Source organism: Eubalaena glacialis, chromosome 16 (genome assembly GCF_028564815.1).
Source record: "Eubalaena glacialis isolate mEubGla1 chromosome 16, mEubGla1.1.hap2.+ XY, whole genome shotgun sequence".
NCBI lineage: Eukaryota > Metazoa > Chordata > Mammalia > Artiodactyla > Balaenidae > Eubalaena > Eubalaena glacialis.
In genome coordinates this window covers 12976035-12996566 of record NC_083731.1, presented here as the reverse complement: position 1 = coordinate 12996566, position 20532 = coordinate 12976035, and the positions used below count along the sequence as shown (strand labels likewise).

The following is a 20532-nucleotide window of genomic DNA, read 5'->3' as shown; positions in this document are numbered from 1 at the left end:
CCGGCTCGGCCCATGCCCAGGGCTGCTGCTCCCTCCGCCGGCGCCCGGGGGGCCGCGGCGGCCGTGAGGTGGGGGCGGCCGCGGGAGGCGGCGGGATCGGCCGCCGGCGCAGGGTCCGGGCGCGCAGCGCGGCGGGCGTAGGTCTATGTCGCGGGCAGCGGCGGCGGCGGCGGCCGCGGAGGGACGATGCGCGAGTACAAAGTGGTGGTGCTGGGCTCGGGCGGGGTCGGCAAATCCGCCCTGACCGTGCAGTTCGTGACCGGCACCTTCATCGAGAAATACGACCCCACCATCGAGGACTTCTACCGCAAGGAGATCGAGGTGGACTCGTCGCCGTCGGTGCTGGAGATCCTGGACACGGCGGGCACCGAGCAGTTCGCGTCCATGCGGGACCTGTACATCAAGAACGGCCAGGGCTTCATCCTCGTCTACAGCCTCGTCAACCAGCAGAGCTTCCAGGACATCAAGCCCATGCGGGACCAGATCATCCGAGTGAAGCGGTGAGAGGGCCGGGGGCGCGGGCAGGGGGCTTCGCGGTGCGGCCGGCAGCCCCTGTCCCGGGGCCAGAACTCCCTCCCGCGCGCTCTAGGGTGGCCGTGGGCAGGAGGAGCTGTCTAGGGAGACGGCTCTGCGATCTTACGCTTTATGATATATATATATTTTTTTCTTACCAGCATCCTCCTCCTCCTCATCTTGAATCTAAAATTTGCGTGCTTTGTTTCACAACTCAAATTTGGCATCCCGTGAACCCACAGCACAGCTCTTTGTCTCTTGGATATTACTAGTAGCGCTTGTGCAGAACCCCAAAGGAAACAAAGTTTAAAACTTGCAGGAGGGTGGGGGAGAGGGGCGGGTAGGTTTCTGCTGGGAAGAGGGCAGCTGTGCAAGTATAGTGGAGACATTTTCAGATTGAACAACAACAAAAAACCTACCTTTGCAGTATTTGACAGCAGAAATTGCCCACACGTACATGGTTAAAAATGTCAAGTCCAAAGAAAAGAGACCTTTCTCGTTTCATAAAAGATTGAATGGTGCCACGGCGTTTTACAAAAATGAACTCTCCAATTAAGATGAAACTTTAAAGACAGATTATCAAATTATTTGAAGACATGGCTCAGTGAGATTGAGATAGTGTATAGGAGCACAAGTATACCCTTCACATTAAAGAATGCGACTTCACTTTTTGTTTTCTTTTTAGTCTAGCTGCCTTATTCCTCTCAAAAACAAAAAAAGAAAGAAAGAAAAGGGAGGGAAAAAGGCATTCCTGGAAATAATACAAGTTTCTTCAAAGGTGTGACTCAGGTATTAGCTAATTTAAAGTTACTGCAAATAAGCTCTTTCCTGATATGAACTCTTTTTTCTAAAGTGTGCATTTAGGAAATACGGCTGGTAGCATAAATGGCTTATGATGTTTGTTTTCTCCTAAGTTGACTGAGTATATTTTTTCCTATAATTTCAAGCATCAGAAGTGTAATATCTCAGTTCAGAGTTTTAGCAAATTTTTCTAATTACTGTTTACGTGTTACTGCTTTGTCTGGTTCTTATTATTAGTTAATAATTGCTAATAATTTTGATTTAGTGTAATTTTGTTTTTCTTACCCAATTCTACCTATAACCCTAAATTTGTAGACATTTGCTGAAAACTAGTTGTAAGTGTACTGTAGACGTAGTCTCATTTTTAGTCAGTTTGAGTCTACTCACTTTGAAAGAGCAAATACCAAGTCACATATACTCAGAGGTTGCTCAAAAATTCATTAGAAGAAGCATATTTTTAATGCCACATATGAGATCAAAGGGGAGGCCCTCTCCTGAAGCTCTCCCCACTTAATTCACTGAATATGCACTTTAATAGCTAAACTAAAATTTGGTATGTTACTTCTTCCATTAAGTTTCAAACTAGAATAAAGTGGATATTTTTATAGCCTCTCATGGTGTTCTGAGATCTGTGAATCTGATAGCTTCTTACTTCTTCAGTCTCATTTTCTTGAAAGTTAATTGTTATAGTTAACATAGGAACACTTTTGGTGTTAAATTTACTAAGTATCTGATATTTAAGAGGCTACATTCAGGTGACTCAAATCTTTAATTCCCCCTCCATACTACTTTAAAAAAAAAAAAACATACAAAACAGGGCAATCTAACACATTGTCACATGTCAATCTTAGGCCATATACATACATCAAATAATAAAGTAAATGCCCCAACTCCTCCACCCTTTATATTTAAACATATACAGATAATACGTGCATTGACATGCCCAGGGTGAACTTCTTGACACAAGCCTAGGGGACAGAATATGGTAAAATGTCATTGGATAGTGTAGTCCATATGATTTTGTAGTTTCTTATGATTTAGTAGAGATTACTAATAATGAGTTAGTCTAAACGTAGTGTATTGGAACAATTTATTTGTTTGCACTGTGACCCAGGAAGAAAATAAAAGAGTAAAATTCTATTTGCCCAGATGTCATTTACTCACTAGTCTCAGTTCCTGATGTAAAAGTTGAGAAGACCAGCTGAAGTGTAGTTCGTAAACTCTTTCACTGGAATTCATCCATTGTGTCCTTAAGAACCACTTGGGCCCTTCTGTGTCCTGATATTTTTTACTTCACCCTAATCTCATCATCTGGCCTCCCAGCCTATAACATATTATAAGCAACGTTGAAAGAAAGAAGGACTCTGTGTATACTAAGTATTTTACAATACAGTATATATTATGCACATATTATGCTAAAGCAGGCATTCAGTGTGTTGGTTCTTTAACTTTTCCCACTTAAAGAGAATAAAATGTGATTTTCAAATAAGTGAATTTTCTACTCTTTTTGGGAATCAGTTTTTAAATTAATCAGTTGCTGTAGGAGGTATTCGTAGTTGTTCCCTCCCCTCTGCCAGTTACTGCTTTACATATTATATACAACAGTTGTTTGGGGATATTTAATATCACCATAATGCAGATGACATAAGTGAAGTGCAGAGAGGGTTGATATTTTGCCCAAAACTAGTCATTGGTGGAGAGGAGATTTAAACCAAGATCTGCATGAATCCACGTACTCTTCTTTTCTTCTATACCTCGCTGCCTTTGACCTTGATGTTTATTGGCAAATTCAGCAATCCAGCCTTTAGTCTAGGGTAGCGCTCTTCAATTCAAATATAGTTGTGGGCCATGTGTGTAATTTTGAAATGTCTACTAGCTGATTTCTTTTAAAAAGTGTGAAACAGGTAAAATTAATTTTAATTATTTTATTTAACCTACTCTATCTAAAATATTGTCATTTCGATGTGTAATCAGTATTCAAAAATTGAGATATTTTAATAGTTTTTCATACTAAATTTTCAAAATCTGGTGTTCAGTTTACACTTACTGCACACCTCAGTTCAGACTAGCTGTATTTCAGTTGCTCAACAGCCACGTGTGGCTCCAGGCCACCATATTGGACAGCGTAGGTCTAAGGTATATATATTTTTGGGAAATGCTTGCTTCTCTGAGCTCCATCTTCCTTGTCTGTGAATTCGAGTATAGCATGCACCTCTCAAGAGTCTTTGTTAGGATAAAATGAGATAATATATTTTAAGGTGTCCAACACAATACCTTGAACACAAAAATTGCTTCAAAATCCCAGCTGTTCTTTAACTTTGTCACCCTGTCTGCTTAAAATTTTATCCTTGATATAAATGTAATTTGAGAGGAAATAAATTTGATTGCATTTTGAAAGTCATTACCTAGTATAGACAAGATGATACTAAAAAAGCAGTGGTGACTAAAACAATCCTTGGAAAAATTTTGTTGGTATTCTCTTAAAATATTTTCTCTTATTAAAGATCTTATGGGAAAGGGCAAGAGAATGAACATTTAACTGTAGCACCAGTGCGCGGCTGACAGTGAAATGGAGCTTTTCCCTGGATTGTTCCTGTATGGAATGTTTTGCTTATAAAAAGTATAAAACAGGTCCCTACTCCCTTAAGTGTCTGTAGGTTCACGGACATCCATATACAGGTTCCCCCCTGCTATCTGAGAGTAGAGAGTTCCTATGAAACCTTTCCTAAGCCAAAATGGCATAAAGTGAAGAAGCAATTACCTTAGGACGTATCTTGCTTACAGATGCGCAAAAAAAAAAAATCTAGGTAAAGCGCAGATGCTCACAGACACAGTTCAAAGCTATGGCAGCTTGATGCTGAGGTGCTGAGTGTGGTTCCTGGGGAAGGAACTTGGAGGTGCCTCTCTCCCTGATGGGGTACGTGCTACCTCTCAACTGCTCACAGCAAACCAAGTGCTGGACGCTATTTTCACTTTTTCCCTTTTTTCATAAAAGCGAAAATCATCTTCTGATTTCTTTTGGTTATCAAAAACAGGTACTAACGTAGGTCCTTCCTAAAAGTGAAGTGTCACGAAGCAACTTTTGAAAAGCACAGGATACCTGTACGTACACAAGCTCCTGTCCAAGCCAAGCAGGCTAGCTAAAATGGTGGTTTTTATAAATTCATATGCTTTCTTTTTTTAAATTGAGTTTGGATGAGATCAGACACATAGGGAAGAGTGACAAGGATACAGAAAATGTTTTAGTTGAAATAAAACTCAAGTTCTTTCTAATTTCATAGTTGCTTCTCCCATTCCTCCCAGGGTAAGCCGTGGTCCTGACTTGAAGTACCTTGGAACATGCAACCCAATGCCTGTTCTTAGGATAAAGCCCAGAAATCTTCAACATGACCTTCCCAGGCCCAGCAATGCTCTTATCCCTCCCTGCCTTTCCACCTTCACCTCTGGCAACCTTCCTCGCCCCTTGGATTCCAGCACCCAGACCTTTTAGTTCCATGAAAGTGCCTGTCTCTGGGCTTTCCTTCTACATGCAGAAATCACCCACCTTTTGCAGAGTTAATTCCTACTTTTTGGCCCCTGCTTAGAAGATTTCCTCCTCAGGGAAGCCTTCCCCATCTTCCCAAACTGACTTTACTCCATCCTGTCTTCCCACACTGTATTAACCTCATGCCTCACCCCTTCCCTCAGCCACTCATGTTTCAGACCTCAGTGGCACCCTGTGCTTCCCCTCCTCTGGTACTGCTCATCAGAGTGTAATTATTTGGGTGATAATTTAAGTACAATCCGTCTTTCTTTTTAAACTGTAATCCCACGTGGCTAGAATGGCTCCTGGCACATAGGAATCAATCAAGAAAAATGTGTTGAAAAAAATTAGTGTTCAAAGAGAAAATTATTTTAGTGGCCTCAGTTTCCCCAAGCATTTGAATTTTACAGATGGAGGAGGTGACTCTTTAAAGCCCATTCTGCAGCTGGAGTAGACGATCTCCCTTCCACTCTAACATTCTGTGAGAGTACTTCTATCTACTAGGGGCGACCAGGGAAGAGGTAAAGTTTAATAGCAAACTTTAAGAATCAGAAGCATGGTGTCTTCCAGATGGAGGACATGGCATGGGAAATGCATAGGGTAGGTTCATTGGCTGTTAAATAGACCAGGTTGACCAAACCAGGAATTTATATAGAAGTGTGAGAAGAGGTAAAATACATAAAGCTAAATTACGGAAGGTTAAAGACTTTGGACTTGCTCTTGCAGTCAAGGACCATGATCAGAATTGTTATAAAAATAGTAATATGGTGGTGATATGATAGATGGCTTAGTGGTAATAGACCAGAGTCAGAAGAAAGAGTTGTATTGTCATAATCTCATTTCTACCTGAAGTATAAAGATTCTGAATTAGCATGGAAAGAATGGATGCAAATAATGTTGTAAAGAATGAATTAATCAAACTTAGTGGAAGAAGGAGAGGGAAAGGTCAAAAGTAACCTCGACATTTTGAACATGAGCAAATAGGATTAGAGAGGAATAGCTGGGGGAGATTATTTTGGCTTTGGAGATGGTAATCATCCAGATAGATGCACCTAATAAGCAATTAGAATACTGGACTAAAGCCTGAAAGTTCAGTTTATGTATGAATGTAAAGACTTGAAATCATCTATATAATTCACATTTGGAGAGTAGATGAACCCTGCTGGGTAGTGTATAGAGAGGTAGAAGTGAATGGCCAGGAATAGAAATTAGAAATGAATATGGCCAAGGATAGAACTTGAGATTTGTAAGGTACCTAGAAGAGACTTTACACATTGCATTAGGCTAGAAGGCATGGTGCATTTTATTTATTTTTTTTATTTTTTTATTTTTTCATTATTTCAAAGCCACCTTTTATTATTAATCACAGAGCAACAAAAGGCAAACAAGCAACAACAGCAGAAAAAACTATTTACAAAACTACTTCTAAAATACTCTTAAACACTTGTGACTTACTAATTATCTATGAAGAAGTTCTACATCAGATAAAGCATTGAAAACTTTAATACCTTAATCATTTAAAAACACCTTCATTATCCAGGCTTTAGGAGCCAATGTCCTTTAATGGATAACAGACTCTTGAATAGTCCTTTATTGGACATTTTAAGAGTTATACAACAGTAAATACTTTGGCTTCACAGAACCTGCACCATATCTGCCTCATTAGCCTACCTTTGGGTCCTTTCTGATCTGGCATTTCTTTTCCCTCAACGTTCAGAAATACTGCACTAGATGGCCTTTTCATTTCGGGATAGCCATTTCATTACTTATTTTTATGTGGCATGGTGCATTTTAAGACTGAGAAGAAAAATGGGGAAAGGGTGGTTATTTGTACTACCCAAAGTGAATAAGTTACTTTTTTTTTTTAACTATTATTATTTCATATTTCTGTATCATTTAAGTGATCACTTTTAAGAGACCCAGCTGATCGTTTGCACATTTTCTCCTCACAGTAAGTTGCCCTAAAAGCCCAATCTAAGATAGAGGTAGACTGCCAATTGCTAACACATAGATCATGACCCACAACAGATTGGCACTGTGGAGCTGAAACCAGGAAATACATCCAATGATGTTTGTCCCAATAAGTGATTTCTGGAGTCTGCCACCAATTCCTTCTTCCCCAAACACCTCCTTCCCCAGTTTGATACCTTCAGAGACCATAATTGTAATTGAAAGCTCCTCCAAGGTACAGAGCCTAATAGCTGTGAGTCACTTTTTATAGCCCAGAGTTTTTTCCTGAAAAGGAAGCTTGGTTTTGCTGCATTGTAAAATTAGAATATTACAGTAGAGTCATTTCCTTTTTACCATCCCAGGATTAGAATTTTTTAAGTTCACTTTGTAGATGGAGTAGATGATCTCCCACCAGCCCTACATTCTGAGAATACTTCTATCTCATTGGCACAATAAGGGAAAAAGTAGTTTAGTATGAACCTTAAAGAATCAGCAGCCTGTGACCTGCCAATCTTATCTATTTAGGGGTTTGTGATAATTGTATCAATAAAATCTCTAATCAGAGGAATCATTACAATGTTGTTTTTTTTCAAAAGGTAGAGGGGCAGAAAGGATTTAAATAGCCAGCCAACAATTCCACTGCACACAGACAAAAGATATCAGCTATCCCTGAATATTGATAAATCCTCTGACAAATGGAACAGATGGATGATTTGAAAGGTGATTTGACTGGCCACTGAATGAGAAGTATTCAGGCCCCAGGCAGGTGGATGACATTGACTTTCTAACTCTCCTTCAGGAAAAAGTCAGATAATTAACAGATAAACACTAAGAAGTAGGAACTAATAAAATATCTCTGGATGACACAACCAACAGGAAGAGCCAACAAAGTTGGAATCTTTTTATTTGTTAAAATTTTCCAGTAACAGTACACTTGAGTGATTTAATTCTGTATGCCATCTTTTCAGAAATTATATATGGCACATTAAAATGCATAGATTATATATTTACACGTTTCTAAGCAGTGATCTTTACATAAAACTGTACACCATACACAATCTGTGATTTTAGACATCTGCATTTCAGTAAAGTATATAAGTAAAATATAAGTATATTGATAAAGTTTAAGTTTATCAAAATATATTAAAAGAGCATATTTCTAGTTGCTAAGATTTTGACATGGTATATACTAAATACTGTTTATGTACTTCTAAAAGATTGGAACCTCTTTGGAAATGTCGGACCTAATATTTCAACTATTCACCTTTTATTCTTGTAGGAAAATTCTACTAAAAAACACATCACATTAGCCTGATTTTTTAATAAATTTCAGTTTAAATTAAAGGTCACTGCTATGAAATAAGATTTTTTTCCAGCATGTGAGTCAGAATAAGGTTATTGGGTATCCGAATCAAATGTCAGCAGCATATTATATCGAAGGCATGGTTTGGGAAATCCAATAATAAAGCAGCATTGGAATTCTTTGGAGTTTGATGCATTTTATTACTTAATGTTGGAAATGTACTTATCACACGCTAAAAGCTCTATCTGAATAAGCTATTTAAAATCGAGTACAGCATGTGAATAAAGTATACTTGTAAATTATACATTCTTTTTAATCAAACTACTGAAATATATTCACTGGTGGAATTGGATAGATTGTTGGTTTTCTTTTGTTCTTTTGTTTTGAAAACAAACCAAATTGATATTTTATGGAGAAATGTGATTAATTATTTTGTGGGTTTTTAAAGTTCATTTTTATTGAGATATAAGTGACATATAACATTGTAATAGTTCTACGGTTTTTTCACTTAGTAAAATTACACAAGACAAACATTGTAAACCTTTACTTAAAACATTTAGGAGTTATTTCCCATAAAACATAATGATTTGATATATGCATATATTGCAAAATGGTCACCACAGTAAGTTTAGTTAACGTCTGTCACCACACACATTTACAGTTGTGTGTGTGTGTGTGTGATGTCAGCGTTTATGACTTACTCCCTTGGCAGGTTTCAGACATCCAATACTGTATTGTTACCTGTAGGCGCCGTGCTGTACACCAGCCCCAGGACTTACTTATCATTTATCTTATAACTGGCAGTTTGTACCTTTTTACTGCTTTCACCCATTTCACCCCCTGCCCCATCTGTTCTCTGTATCTGTGAGTTCAGTTTTGTGGTTTGTTTGTTTTAAGATTCCGTTTATAAGTGAAATTATACAGTATTTGTCTTTTTTCTGTCTGACTTATTTCACTTAGCATAATGCCCTTAAGGTCCATCCAAATTGTCTCAAATGACAGGATTTCCTTTTTTTTTTTTTATGGTTTAATAATATTCTGATCTATATATATATAACATTTTCTTTATCAGTTCATCCATCAGTGGACACTTAGGTTGTTTCCATGTCCTGACTATTGCAAATAATGCCGCAGTGAACTTGAGGGTGCAGATATCTCTTCGAGATAGTGATTTTGTTTTCTTTGGGTAAATACAGAAGTGGCATTGCTAGATGTTCTATTTTTAATATTTTGAGGAACCTCCATACTGTTTTCCATGGTGGCTGCACCAATTTACATCCCTACCCACTGTGCACAGGGGTTTTCTTTTCTCCACATTCTCACCAACACTTGTTTATTTTTTGTCTTTTTGGTGATAGTCATTCTAACAGGTGATATCTCATTGTGATTTTGATATGCATTTCCCTGATTATCAGTGTTGAGCACCTTTTCATGTACTTTTTGGCCACCTGTATGTCTCCTTTGGAAAAATGTCTGTTCAGATCCTCTGCCCATTTTTTAATTGGATTTTTTTCTATTGAGTTGTATGAGTCCTTTTTATATTTCAGGTATTAATCCCTTATAAGATATATGATTTGCAAATATTTTCTTCCATTCTGTAGATTGCCTTTTCATTTGGTTGATGGTTTCCTTTGTTGTACAGGAGCTTTTTAGTTTGATGTAGTCCCATTTGTTTTTATTGGCTTTTGTTGCCTTTGCTCTTTGTGTCAAATCCAAAAAATTATTACCAAGACCAGTGTCAAGGAGCTTACTCCCTATGTTTTCTTCTAGGAGTTTTATGGTTTCAGGTCTTATGTTCAAAGCTTTAGATCCATTTTGAGTTGATTTTTGTGTGTGGTATAAGGTAATATTCCAGTTCCATTCTTCTACATATGGCTGTTCAGTTTTCCCAGCACCAGTTACTGAAGAAACTATCCTTTCCCCATTGCATATGCTTGGCTCCTTTGTTGTAAATTAGTTGACCATATATGTATGGGCTTATTTCTGAGTTCTCTAGTCTGTTCCATTGACCTGTGTGTCTGTTTTTATGTTAATACCATACTGTTTTGATTGGTATAGATTTGTAATATAGTTTGAAATCAGGAAGTGTGATGTCTCCAGCTTGGTTCTTCTTTCTTAAGATTCCTTTGGCTATTTGAGGTCTTTTGTGATTACGTACAATATTAGGATTGTTTGTTATATTTATGTGAAAAATGCCATTGGAATTTTGATGGGGATTGCATTGAATCTGTAGATTGCTATGGGTAGTATGGACATTTTAACAATATTCTTCTAGCCCATGAGTACGGAAGAGCCTTAGATTAATTTGTGTCTTCTTCAGTTTCTTTCATCAATGTCTTATCATTTTTTAAAATTGTTATTATCTGTCAAAAAACAAAATATTAAAAACAATAACTCTACTTTGTATTCACTCAGCAGTGGCTTTTACATTTTCTTAATCATGGCTCTCAGGAATACATTTTGCGGTGTACATACAGGCATAAATACGTATAACTGAAACCAAAATTTTGTGAAACAACAGTTACACTTGGTATGTTGCTGGTATTATCTTTTCTGTTTTATTTCATTGTTTTTAAGTGTTCCTCTTGATCCACTAAATTGATCTCATCACACACAATCTGAAAACTGCTATCCTGGAACATTTTACTCTAAGAAAAATAAATGGAACTATCTGTTTCTTAGTTTGAAACAACTTTTATCTTCTCTTCTTGCTTTTCCATTTTGCAACAATGCTATATAAATGCTCAGAAAGTGAAATGAATTTCCCAACATGAGTTAGTAAATGTTACCTCTGTCACAGAGAAAGATAACATTTAGTCAAGGAACAAAGAGATACATAAAGTGTATCTTTTGAGGAAGCATTTATTACTGTTTGTTGGGCATATTACAAATATGGGGACATATTTCTCTTGTAATTTTGTTTGTTCTGGTAAGGCAGGATAGGTCCTGCCTGTGAAATTTAGAACAGAGAAAGGGATGTTGCAGTAGGATCCCAACCAGAATGTGTTCATTACTACAGCAGGTTGCTGTGGGGACTTGGGAGACTGATCTTTATGAGAGGTTTGCCGCATCTGTCTAGGATGATGTTGATTCAGCTCTGCCTTTAAGACAGTAAAAATAGATGAAGACGACCATAATTACAGCTATCTTAAAATTACTTAGTAAAATTACCCCAGAGAAACATTATAAACCTTTACTTAAAACATTTAGGAGTGTTGTTTTTCATGCTTTTCTAGGAGCAGCCCTTAAAAATTAGTAATTCGAATGTGGAAGTCCTACACCATATTAATAATTCAGTACATCTTAATGTTTTCATCTTACCAGATGTCTTTACATCTTTCTGCAAATGAAATCTTAGAGGCTTTTTCTCTGGTTTTGGATGGAAAATTTTGTTTTGTTCTTAATTCTAAGTACATGCATCCTTAGGTTTACAATGAACATAACAAATACTGTATATATTATAATTGCTCTCAGTCAGTATTTAATTTTATTGGGCATACTGATCTTCTCTATGAAGACCATTAATTGTTAATCTGGTTAAAGCTGAGCTTCAGTACTTACTAGTCATATGATTTAGGAGCAAGTTAGCATTCTCTGCATCTCACCTTCCTCATCTGGAATATGGGCATAATATAATAACTAATGAGGTAATGAATGTAAAGTTTCTTTACATAGTAACTCTAAAATATCAACAATAAAGTTTCACCAAAAATCACAGAAATAGAAATGAGACCCAAGCATTTTCTGACTTTATAAATCAGTATACTGCCACATGATTTCTTAGGCATTAGACTCACTTGCCTTCCCATATCTAGAAGAATTATATATTAGCTAATCTAGTATTGCATTTCCATTTTTCCATTGCTTTCTTGCCCGTGTCTGAAGTGCTTGTACAGTGTGTGTATTACAGAACTTACAGAATAGACCCTGAGCACTTTGTGTCTTTGCCTTCCACAGGAGACTCTCTTGCCTATAAATGGTGACAATATGATTTTGTGACTCAGAATTGTGATTTTTTTTTTTTAGTACATGTATTTAAAATATAAAAAATATAGAAAGTGATCAGGCATATAATAAGTATTTGTTAAGTAACACTTTTCTTTTTTAAAAAGTTTATAATGGGGCTTCCCTGGTGGCGCAGTGGTTGAGAGTCTGCCTGCTAATGCAGGGGACACGGGTTCGAGCCCTAGTCTGGGAAGATCCCACATGCCACGGAACAACTAGGCCCGTGAGCCACAACTACTGAGCCTGCGCGTCTGGAGCCTGTGCTCCGCAACAAGAGAGGCCACAATAGTGAGAGGCCCGCGCACTGCAATGAAGAGTGGCCCCTGCTTGCCGCAACTAGAGAAAGCCCTAGCACAGAAACGAAGACCCAACATAGCAATCAATAAATCAATAAATCAATCAATCAATCTTTAAAAAAAAAAAGTTTATAATGATAATAGACCTTTTATGAATACCAGAACTATACATGGGGTGAAGAAAATTTTAATAGTGTTTATGGCTAATTACATATATATGTGTATATATGTGTATGGGGGCAATGGAGGGAAATGTGTTGACAGAGCTTTTTAATAAATTGATTCTAGAAGTTTTGTCTTTGTATAAAAGTCATCACTGTCAACATCAAATACTATGGTTTAAACCACTTTATTTGCATAACACTGCCCTGAGCATTATGCAGAATAAGTACAAGATATACTATCTTTGTCCATCTGGCATGCCAAAATGTACTACAAATGAATATATATTTGACAGTGTTTGAGTTTATTATATATGGAGAGAGAGACAGAATACATTTTTTGAAACAATTTGATTTCTAAGTTTTAAAGTAGTATTCCACCAAAAACATTGCTTTTGCTAGGACACTTTTTTTAAGGAATTTTTTTTTTTTTGGCACAACATTTTTTTTCTCTTCCTATTTTATTGAGATATAATTCACATACAGCACTACATAGGTTTAAGGTATACAGCATAATGATTTGACTTACATACATCATGAAATGATGACCACAGGAAGTTTAGTGACCATCCATCATCTCATACAGATAGAACATTAAAGAATAGGAAAAAAAATTTTTTTCCTTGCAATAGGACTCTTAGGATTTACTCTCTTAATTTTCATGTATAACATACAGCAGTGTTCATTGTATTTATCATGTACTTATAACTGGAAGTTTGTACATTTTGACTACCTTCATCCAATTCCTCCCCCAACCCCCAGACACCCCTGCCTTTGGTAGCCACAAATCGTTCTGTTTTGCTGTGAGTTACTTTGTTTTTGAAGCATAATTGAGCTAGGACACTATGTGAGTTCCTGGTGCACAACATAGTGATTCGGTATTTCTGTATTGGGTTGGCCAAAGAGTGCCTTCAGTTTTTAAGTAAAAATAAAAGACACATTTTTCATTTTCACCAAGAATTTTATTGAACAACATATTCACCCTTTTGTTCCACTACCTTCTGCCATTTCTCAGGCAACTCCATAATTCCATCTTCCCAAAACTTTTTATCTTTTTGAGCAAAGAACTGTTCCAGGTGCCTTTTACAGTCTTCCAGGGAACTGAAATTTTTTCCATTAAGAGAATTTTGTAAAGACCGAAATAAATGGAAATCTGAAGGTGCAATGTCTGGTGAATACGGTGGATGAATCAGAACTTCCCAGCCAAGCTGTAACAGGTTTTGCCTGGTCATCAAAGAAACATGCGGTTTTGCATTATCCTGACGGAAGATTATGTGTTTTCTGTTGACTAACTCTGGACACTTTTCATCGAGTGCTGCTTTCAGTTGGTCTAATTGGGAGCAGTACTTGTTGGAATTAGTCATTTGGTTTTCCAGAAGGAGCTCATAATAGAGGACTCCCTTCCAATCCCACCGTATACACAACATCACCTTCTTTGGATGAAGACCGGCCTTTGGTGTGGTTGGTGGTGGTTCATTTTGCTTGCCCCATGATCTCTTCCGTTCCACGTTGTTGTACAGTATCCACTTTTCATCGCCTGTCATAATTTGTTTTAAAAACAACGTTTTCTTTACATTTAAGTAGAGAATCGCATGTGAAAATGTGGTCAAGAAGGTTTTTTTCACTTAACTTCTGTGGAACCCAAACATAAAAGCGATGAACATAACCAAGCTGGTGCAAATGATTTTCAATGCTTGATTTGGATATTTTGAGTATGTCAGCTGTCTCCTGCTGACATACTCAAAATATCCTGATTGTTCTCAATTAATGTCTCAATTTGATCACTATCAACTTCAGCTGGTCTACCCAACCGTGGAGCATCATCCATCGAGAAATCTCCAGCACGAAACTTCACAAACCACTTTTGACACGTTTGATCAGTCACAGCACCTTCTCCATATACTGCACAAATCTTTTTTTGCGTTTCGGTTGCGTTTTTACCTTCCTTGAAATAATAAAGCATAATATGCCAAAAATGTTGCTTTTTTTCCTCCATCTTCAACGTCGAAATGGCTACACAAAAATTCACCAATTTTGATGTCTTTTTTAAAATGCACGCTGATATGATAGCTGTCACATACAGTCTAACAAAGTTGTTTCGAATGAAGTTAAAGACAACTAAGTGCTACTGGGCCCATCTTACGGGAAAATCTGAATGAATCTTTTGGCCAACCCAATACGTTACAGAATGATCACCATGATAAGTCTAGTTACCATCTGTCATCATGCAAAGATATTGCATTATTATTGCCTATATTCCTCTGTACAGATGTATACTGTATATTTCATAGCTCTGAATCATTTATTTTGGAACTGGAAGTTTGTACCTCTTAATCCCCCTCACCTGTTTCTCTCACCTTTTCCAAGGGTTTTTTGATGCATTCTAACTCATTATAGAAGGTCAAAATTTGTCTGTAAGACTAATGCCAACAATTGTATATTTGCTTTGTTATATTTAGTACATTTAGATCCTCCCTGGAAATGAAATCTTACTTTGTATTTGGTTGTTGAATGGTTTGAGCAGAATTGTTATCTTAGAAAGCATTAAAAAAGTAAAATGATTTATGGATAATTGAGAGAAAACAGCGTAGATTAGCTAGTACCCAGGGAAGATAGCTGGGAGATTATCTAAAGATAAAAGTTCGTTATCAGGGATAGTTTAATATAGATTAAGAAACAAAGAATAAGCTTTATCTTAATATCAGTTTTTTTGTCTTTGCATTTAGTGAAGCTGAAATATCCAAATACGGTACATATAAAACTATACTATCCAGGACTTCCCTGGTGGCAAAGTAGTTAAGAATCCGCCTGCCAATGCAGGGGACACGGGTTCGAGCCCTGGTCCGGGAAGATCCCACATGCCACGGAGCAACTAAGCCCGTGCACCACAACTACTGAGCCCGCGTGCCACAACTACTGAAGCCCACGCACCTAGAGCCCGTGCTCTGCAACAAGAGAAGCCACTGCAATGAGAAGCCTGCACACCACAACAAAGAGTAGCCCCTGCTCGCCACAACTGGAGAAAGCCTATGCACAGCAACGAAGACCCAACGCAGCCAAAAATAAATAAATTAATTTTTTAAAAAAAACTATGCTATCCAAAATATAATCCCCCCACAACCCCACCCAGATGACCCACATACACTCGGACTGTTTTCTGCTTCGTGAACCAACACTCCAAACAAACTTTGTCCATCAGTCATAGTCATGTTGGCATAGTGAGGAGGTGGGTGCTCGTTGTAAGACAAGTGCGTACATATATGAACACTAACTAGAAAGTTAAGACAATTTTAAAGTTTATTTTAGAAGAGCTGGAGATGAGAAAATAACTTTTCAATGATTAATCAGTTTACACATAATACTGATGGCATGAAACTTTTTTCAGTGGTCTTGCATTAAAGAGCTTAACGTTTGCATAAACTCTACTTGTTCTTGCTCTCAAACAGCCATCAACCAGTGTCGGCGTACTGCCCCCTTCAGGGAGGAAGGATATAAACAGAGTGTTGGGTGGTTGGAGGCCTCCCAGAGGTACAGCCATTTGAAAAGGCCACTCTTGATGACATTGTTCATTCCTCAGGCTACCCTGAGCACATCATCTGGTTTTACTGAAAGAAATACTTGGACATTTATGGAGGAAGGGACTATTTGGGGGAAGAAGATTTGTTCTGTTGCTCTCATCAGCACATCCTGTTAAAATCATAAGTACTGAAGCTTTTCTAGATCGTACTGACTAGCTTCTAACAATCCCATAAATATTTCCTTTGAATAAGTACCACTGCTTTGATCTGTTCCCTTTTCTCCAAAGGTGGCTGTACGTCTCTTTACCTGGGACAGTTCAGGTTTACACCTTTTGCCTTGGTACATTTATTTACAGTGCCCCTTTCCATCTCAAAAGTGTCTCTTGGCAAAAATTATATGGTCCCTCTAGGCGCTTACCTTAAGTTCCCTGTTTTTAGAATTATGTCAATTTCAATCCCATTTTTACTTGTATTTTTGTGACATCCAGTCTGTATAAACAGTCTCTTTGACTTGGCCAACATCCTTCTGTATTACATTTCTGAAGTTGGGGCAGCAGATCCTCATGAACTGGAAATTTTATTCAGTTTAAAAGATGACATCTTTTGGACTTCCCTGCTGGCGCAGTGGTTAAGAATCTGCCTGCCATTGCAGGGGACACAGGTTCGATCCCTGGCCCGGGAAGATGCCACATGCCACGGAGCAACTAAGCCCGTGCGCCACAACTACTGAGCCTACGCCACAGCTACTGAAGCCCGCGTGCCTAGAGCCCGTGCTCCGCAACAAGAGAAGCCACCACAATGAGAAACCCATGCACCGCAACTAGAGAAAGCCTGCGTACCGCAAGGAAGATTCAACGCAGCCAAAAATTAATTAATTAATTAATTTTTTTTTTTAAAAAGGTGACATCTTTTTTACTAAACATGCTAGACTAAAGATGGCTGTGGATTGTTTGACATGACTCCCAGAGAGAGGTGGGATCTATTTCCCCTCCCCTTGAATCTGGGCCGACCTGTAACTACTTTGACCAGGAGAGTATGGTGGAAGTGATGCTAAGCAAGTTTTGGGCCTAGTCTCTAAGAGGACAAAGCACCTTCCACCGTGGTCTTTTGGAGCCCTGAGCTGCCATGTGAGAAGTCCAGCTACCCTCCTGGAGAACACATGAAAAGGCCCTGAGACTGTGTGGAGAGAGAGACGGAGGTACCCTTCCAGCTGTGGCCACCAGCGGGCCAGGCCTGAGGTGAAGCCGGCTTTGAGACTCCTCCCAGGCCAGCCCTAGCTGAACACCACTGAGTGAGCCCAGTCGGTGCCACGTGCAGCAGAAGAATCGGCTGCCTGAGCCCTGCCCAAGTTGCTGGCGCACACCACCACGAAACAGAATCAAGTGGTTATGTTAAGCCGTTAGTTCGGGGGTAGTTTTTTGTGCAGTAATAGTTACCTGGAACAATAAAACATTTTTAGGTGAACATGTTGATATTTTAGAAATTATTTTGATAAGAGTACTATTGATCCTTTGGATCTCTCTGTTAAGATCTTTAAAGAATGTGTAATGAGGGTGAGTTACAAGTGAGTGAAAGGATGTATTTTAGCTCTTAAAAGGTGGCAGAGTGACGCAGGCATCTACCAACTGCCTTCACACTGTATCTGTCCCGTGTCATTTTACGGTTCACACCCACATGTGATTCACTGCACTTTGAAGATCGTATTTAATTTTATTAGAATATAACATATTAAAGTTTAGTTTCAGCAGAAAAATCTGCATATGTGTATACACTTTGCAACTGCTTGTAATAGTAGTCTGTACCGCCCATCCCCATTCACTCTACCCACAGTGTATATTCTTTCTAAAAGTAGTTGACATGTACCATCTAATTTATGTTAACAAAGAAAGCTTCTTCCGTGTATGTATTTGGTGGTAGTCTGCTTCAGTTTTGATATCCAGCACCTGGCATAAAGAAAGCATCCAGTAAATGTTTGTTGAATTAGGAATAAAGGTCCCTTCAGTTCATTACCTTATGGATTTTGACCATTTTCTTTCCGAATATCTGGAGACCCCTTATATTGCAAATCAATTTAAGCATTTCAGCATCTAATGGAAAGCATGATAAAGAATAAAAAATAAAGCATTCTAGATGGTGTACATCCAAAATGCTTTTTTAGCCTGGTGACCGTGGATATGTTTGCATTGTTTCTGTGACATTTTCACTATGGGCTACATACAAAAACTGTCATATTTGAAGATAATCACTTCATTGACTCATTCTATTTTGTATGGCTATAAGCGTCAAGAATTGATTCCAGCACCGGAGATACAGCTACATAAAAAAACATTCATGGTCCTTGCCTTCCTGAGGTCCCAGATCTAACTTTAAAGGTGGCACAGCTGTTTTAAAGCAGAAGCAAGACTTTATCTCAGAACACCTAATTCTCTTCCGTTTTGTTTCCATTTTCTTTTTTATTATCCCACATTGTTTTATAGGATGTCAGAGCCATGGTTCATATCTAGTAACTTGACTTAGCAGTGCTTGGAGCAAGAAGATGAATAGAGTAAGGAAAGATACTTCTGTTCAGAGAAGATGGTAAATTGTCAGCTTCTGATATCAGAGGCAATAGTATCTATCCTGTTTTTCTTACATTGTTCCCATAAGAACTAATGGTCTTTAGAGTAGAAAGTTAGGTTTGGCCATCCAGCCAGGGAATGGAAGCTGGAGATAGGAAATAAGATAACTATGTAACAGTTTTTGTTACCATGTAACAATAGTATTTTATAGTATCCATAATACTTCAATGGATAATTCATGTAAACTGCTTAGTGCAGTGTCTGGCACCTCCTAAGCCCTCTACAGATGCTAGATATTATTAGTAAAGTCATCACCGTCATCTTCCATAACATAATACCTAAGGATCAGTAATGTTTGTTTCACAGATAAGGAACATGAGGCTCAGAGAGGTCACATGACATATCTGAGGGAGCACAGCCAGACTTTTTCCAGGTCCACTAAATCGACATCCAGTTCTCTCCCCCTTGCGGTGCAGTCCGTCATGATTTTAGCCAGTGACCACATTGTGGTTGACCTTGACTGTAACGTAGAGATAGCCTTTATCAAGTGGTTGTAGAGCCATCACATATTTTTCTTAGGTAGTGGTTTGGGGGGATGGGGAGAGAACCGTGTGCAGGGCTTTAAGGTAACTACTGTGGAAGTGGCATATAGGACAGAATAGAGGGGTGAGAACTTGGAGGTGGGGCCAGTTAGGAGACTGTTGCATAGCTCAGGTATGACTTGTTTTGGAAATGAAAGGGGTTTTGTAGCGGGAATGAAAATGAAGCGACAGATTTTCTCACACCCAATAGTTCTCACCCTGCCTGTCCCCTGTAATCACTACTGTTCCAGACCTATTGTTACAGTCTCTCATCCCAAACCTGATTACTTTAGAGCCTAGTGAAGACTTTTGCTTACCACCCTTTCTCCCTCACTCTCACAGTGACTTCTTATAACTGTTTCTAACTTCTTTTAATTCTCTGTTGACTTGAATCCTGTCAAAATATCGGTACCTCATCATTCTCCATTGGCTGCTGTTGGGCACCATAATCTCTGCCAATAATGATAGTTTCCAGCTCCTTTCTTCATTGTGCATTTGTTTTGTTTTGCCTTTGCCATCTGTCACCTGTTACTTCTCCCACTTCAAATGAAAAAAACCTTTTTATTAGACATCCCCAGTCAAACTTATGCCAGTTGAACCAACCAGTTACAACCTGTCATGCATAATTGATACGCTCGTCCCCTGAGCTGCTTGTTGCTGGAGAGAAGAAAAGCTAATTCTGCTGGTCTGATAACCTGCATTTTCTAGAGATTCAGTGTGTTTTTAGTTTTGTTTGGTGCTGTTTGTATTTAGTGATTTGGAAATAAATATTTTAAGATCTTACTACAACAGTAGGAAAATACCCCAGGAAAAATACTCTTCTGTTCATAATTTAAAAGTTTCTAAGAAGTCTTAGCTCTTTCTAGCTTTGATGCATCTTTAAATCTTCTTCAGTCAGAGGTAACTTTTAAGAAGTACTTGTAACTGAACTTTAACTGTGTATCAGATATATATGAATTTTCATTCATCAACATTTTTGCCAAGAATTTGAAACGAGGGGATGCTGAGAAGATATATCCTATAATTTGATATAAATTTAGATAACAGTTCAAATAACTTGCGTTTTCCTGAGCAATTGACTCAATTTAGTCTTTTCAAGTACAATAGTTGGACCTGTTTCTTAATGCAGAGGTTTTTAGATTTTGACTCTCACTAAAGATAAAAAGCATGTTTTATGTCTGAAGACCTTTGTTCCTTAGATAGATGAAAGCTATGTGTTTTTCGAATAGGTGTCCAAACTTGAATTTTCCCTGCTATTTAAATTATGTAAGAAGATGCATACTTTGTTGACAGATTATTTGATGACTGAATATACATTAAAAT

At 38.1% G+C, this 20532-nt stretch overlaps 1 protein-coding gene across 1 annotated transcript in view; it reads left to right on the top strand.

The window, feature by feature from the left end:
- Positions 1-122: 122 nt before the first annotated feature.
- The window catches only part of RAP2A (RAP2A, member of RAS oncogene family), a 37700-nt gene continuing 17290 nt past the window's right edge, over positions 123-20532 (top strand). The window contains exon 1 of the mRNA XM_061171066.1: positions 123-500. Within this exon, the coding sequence (XP_061027049.1) occupies positions 187-500 (314 nt within the window). The 5' untranslated portion in view covers positions 123-186. The remainder of the gene's footprint in view (positions 501-20532) is intronic.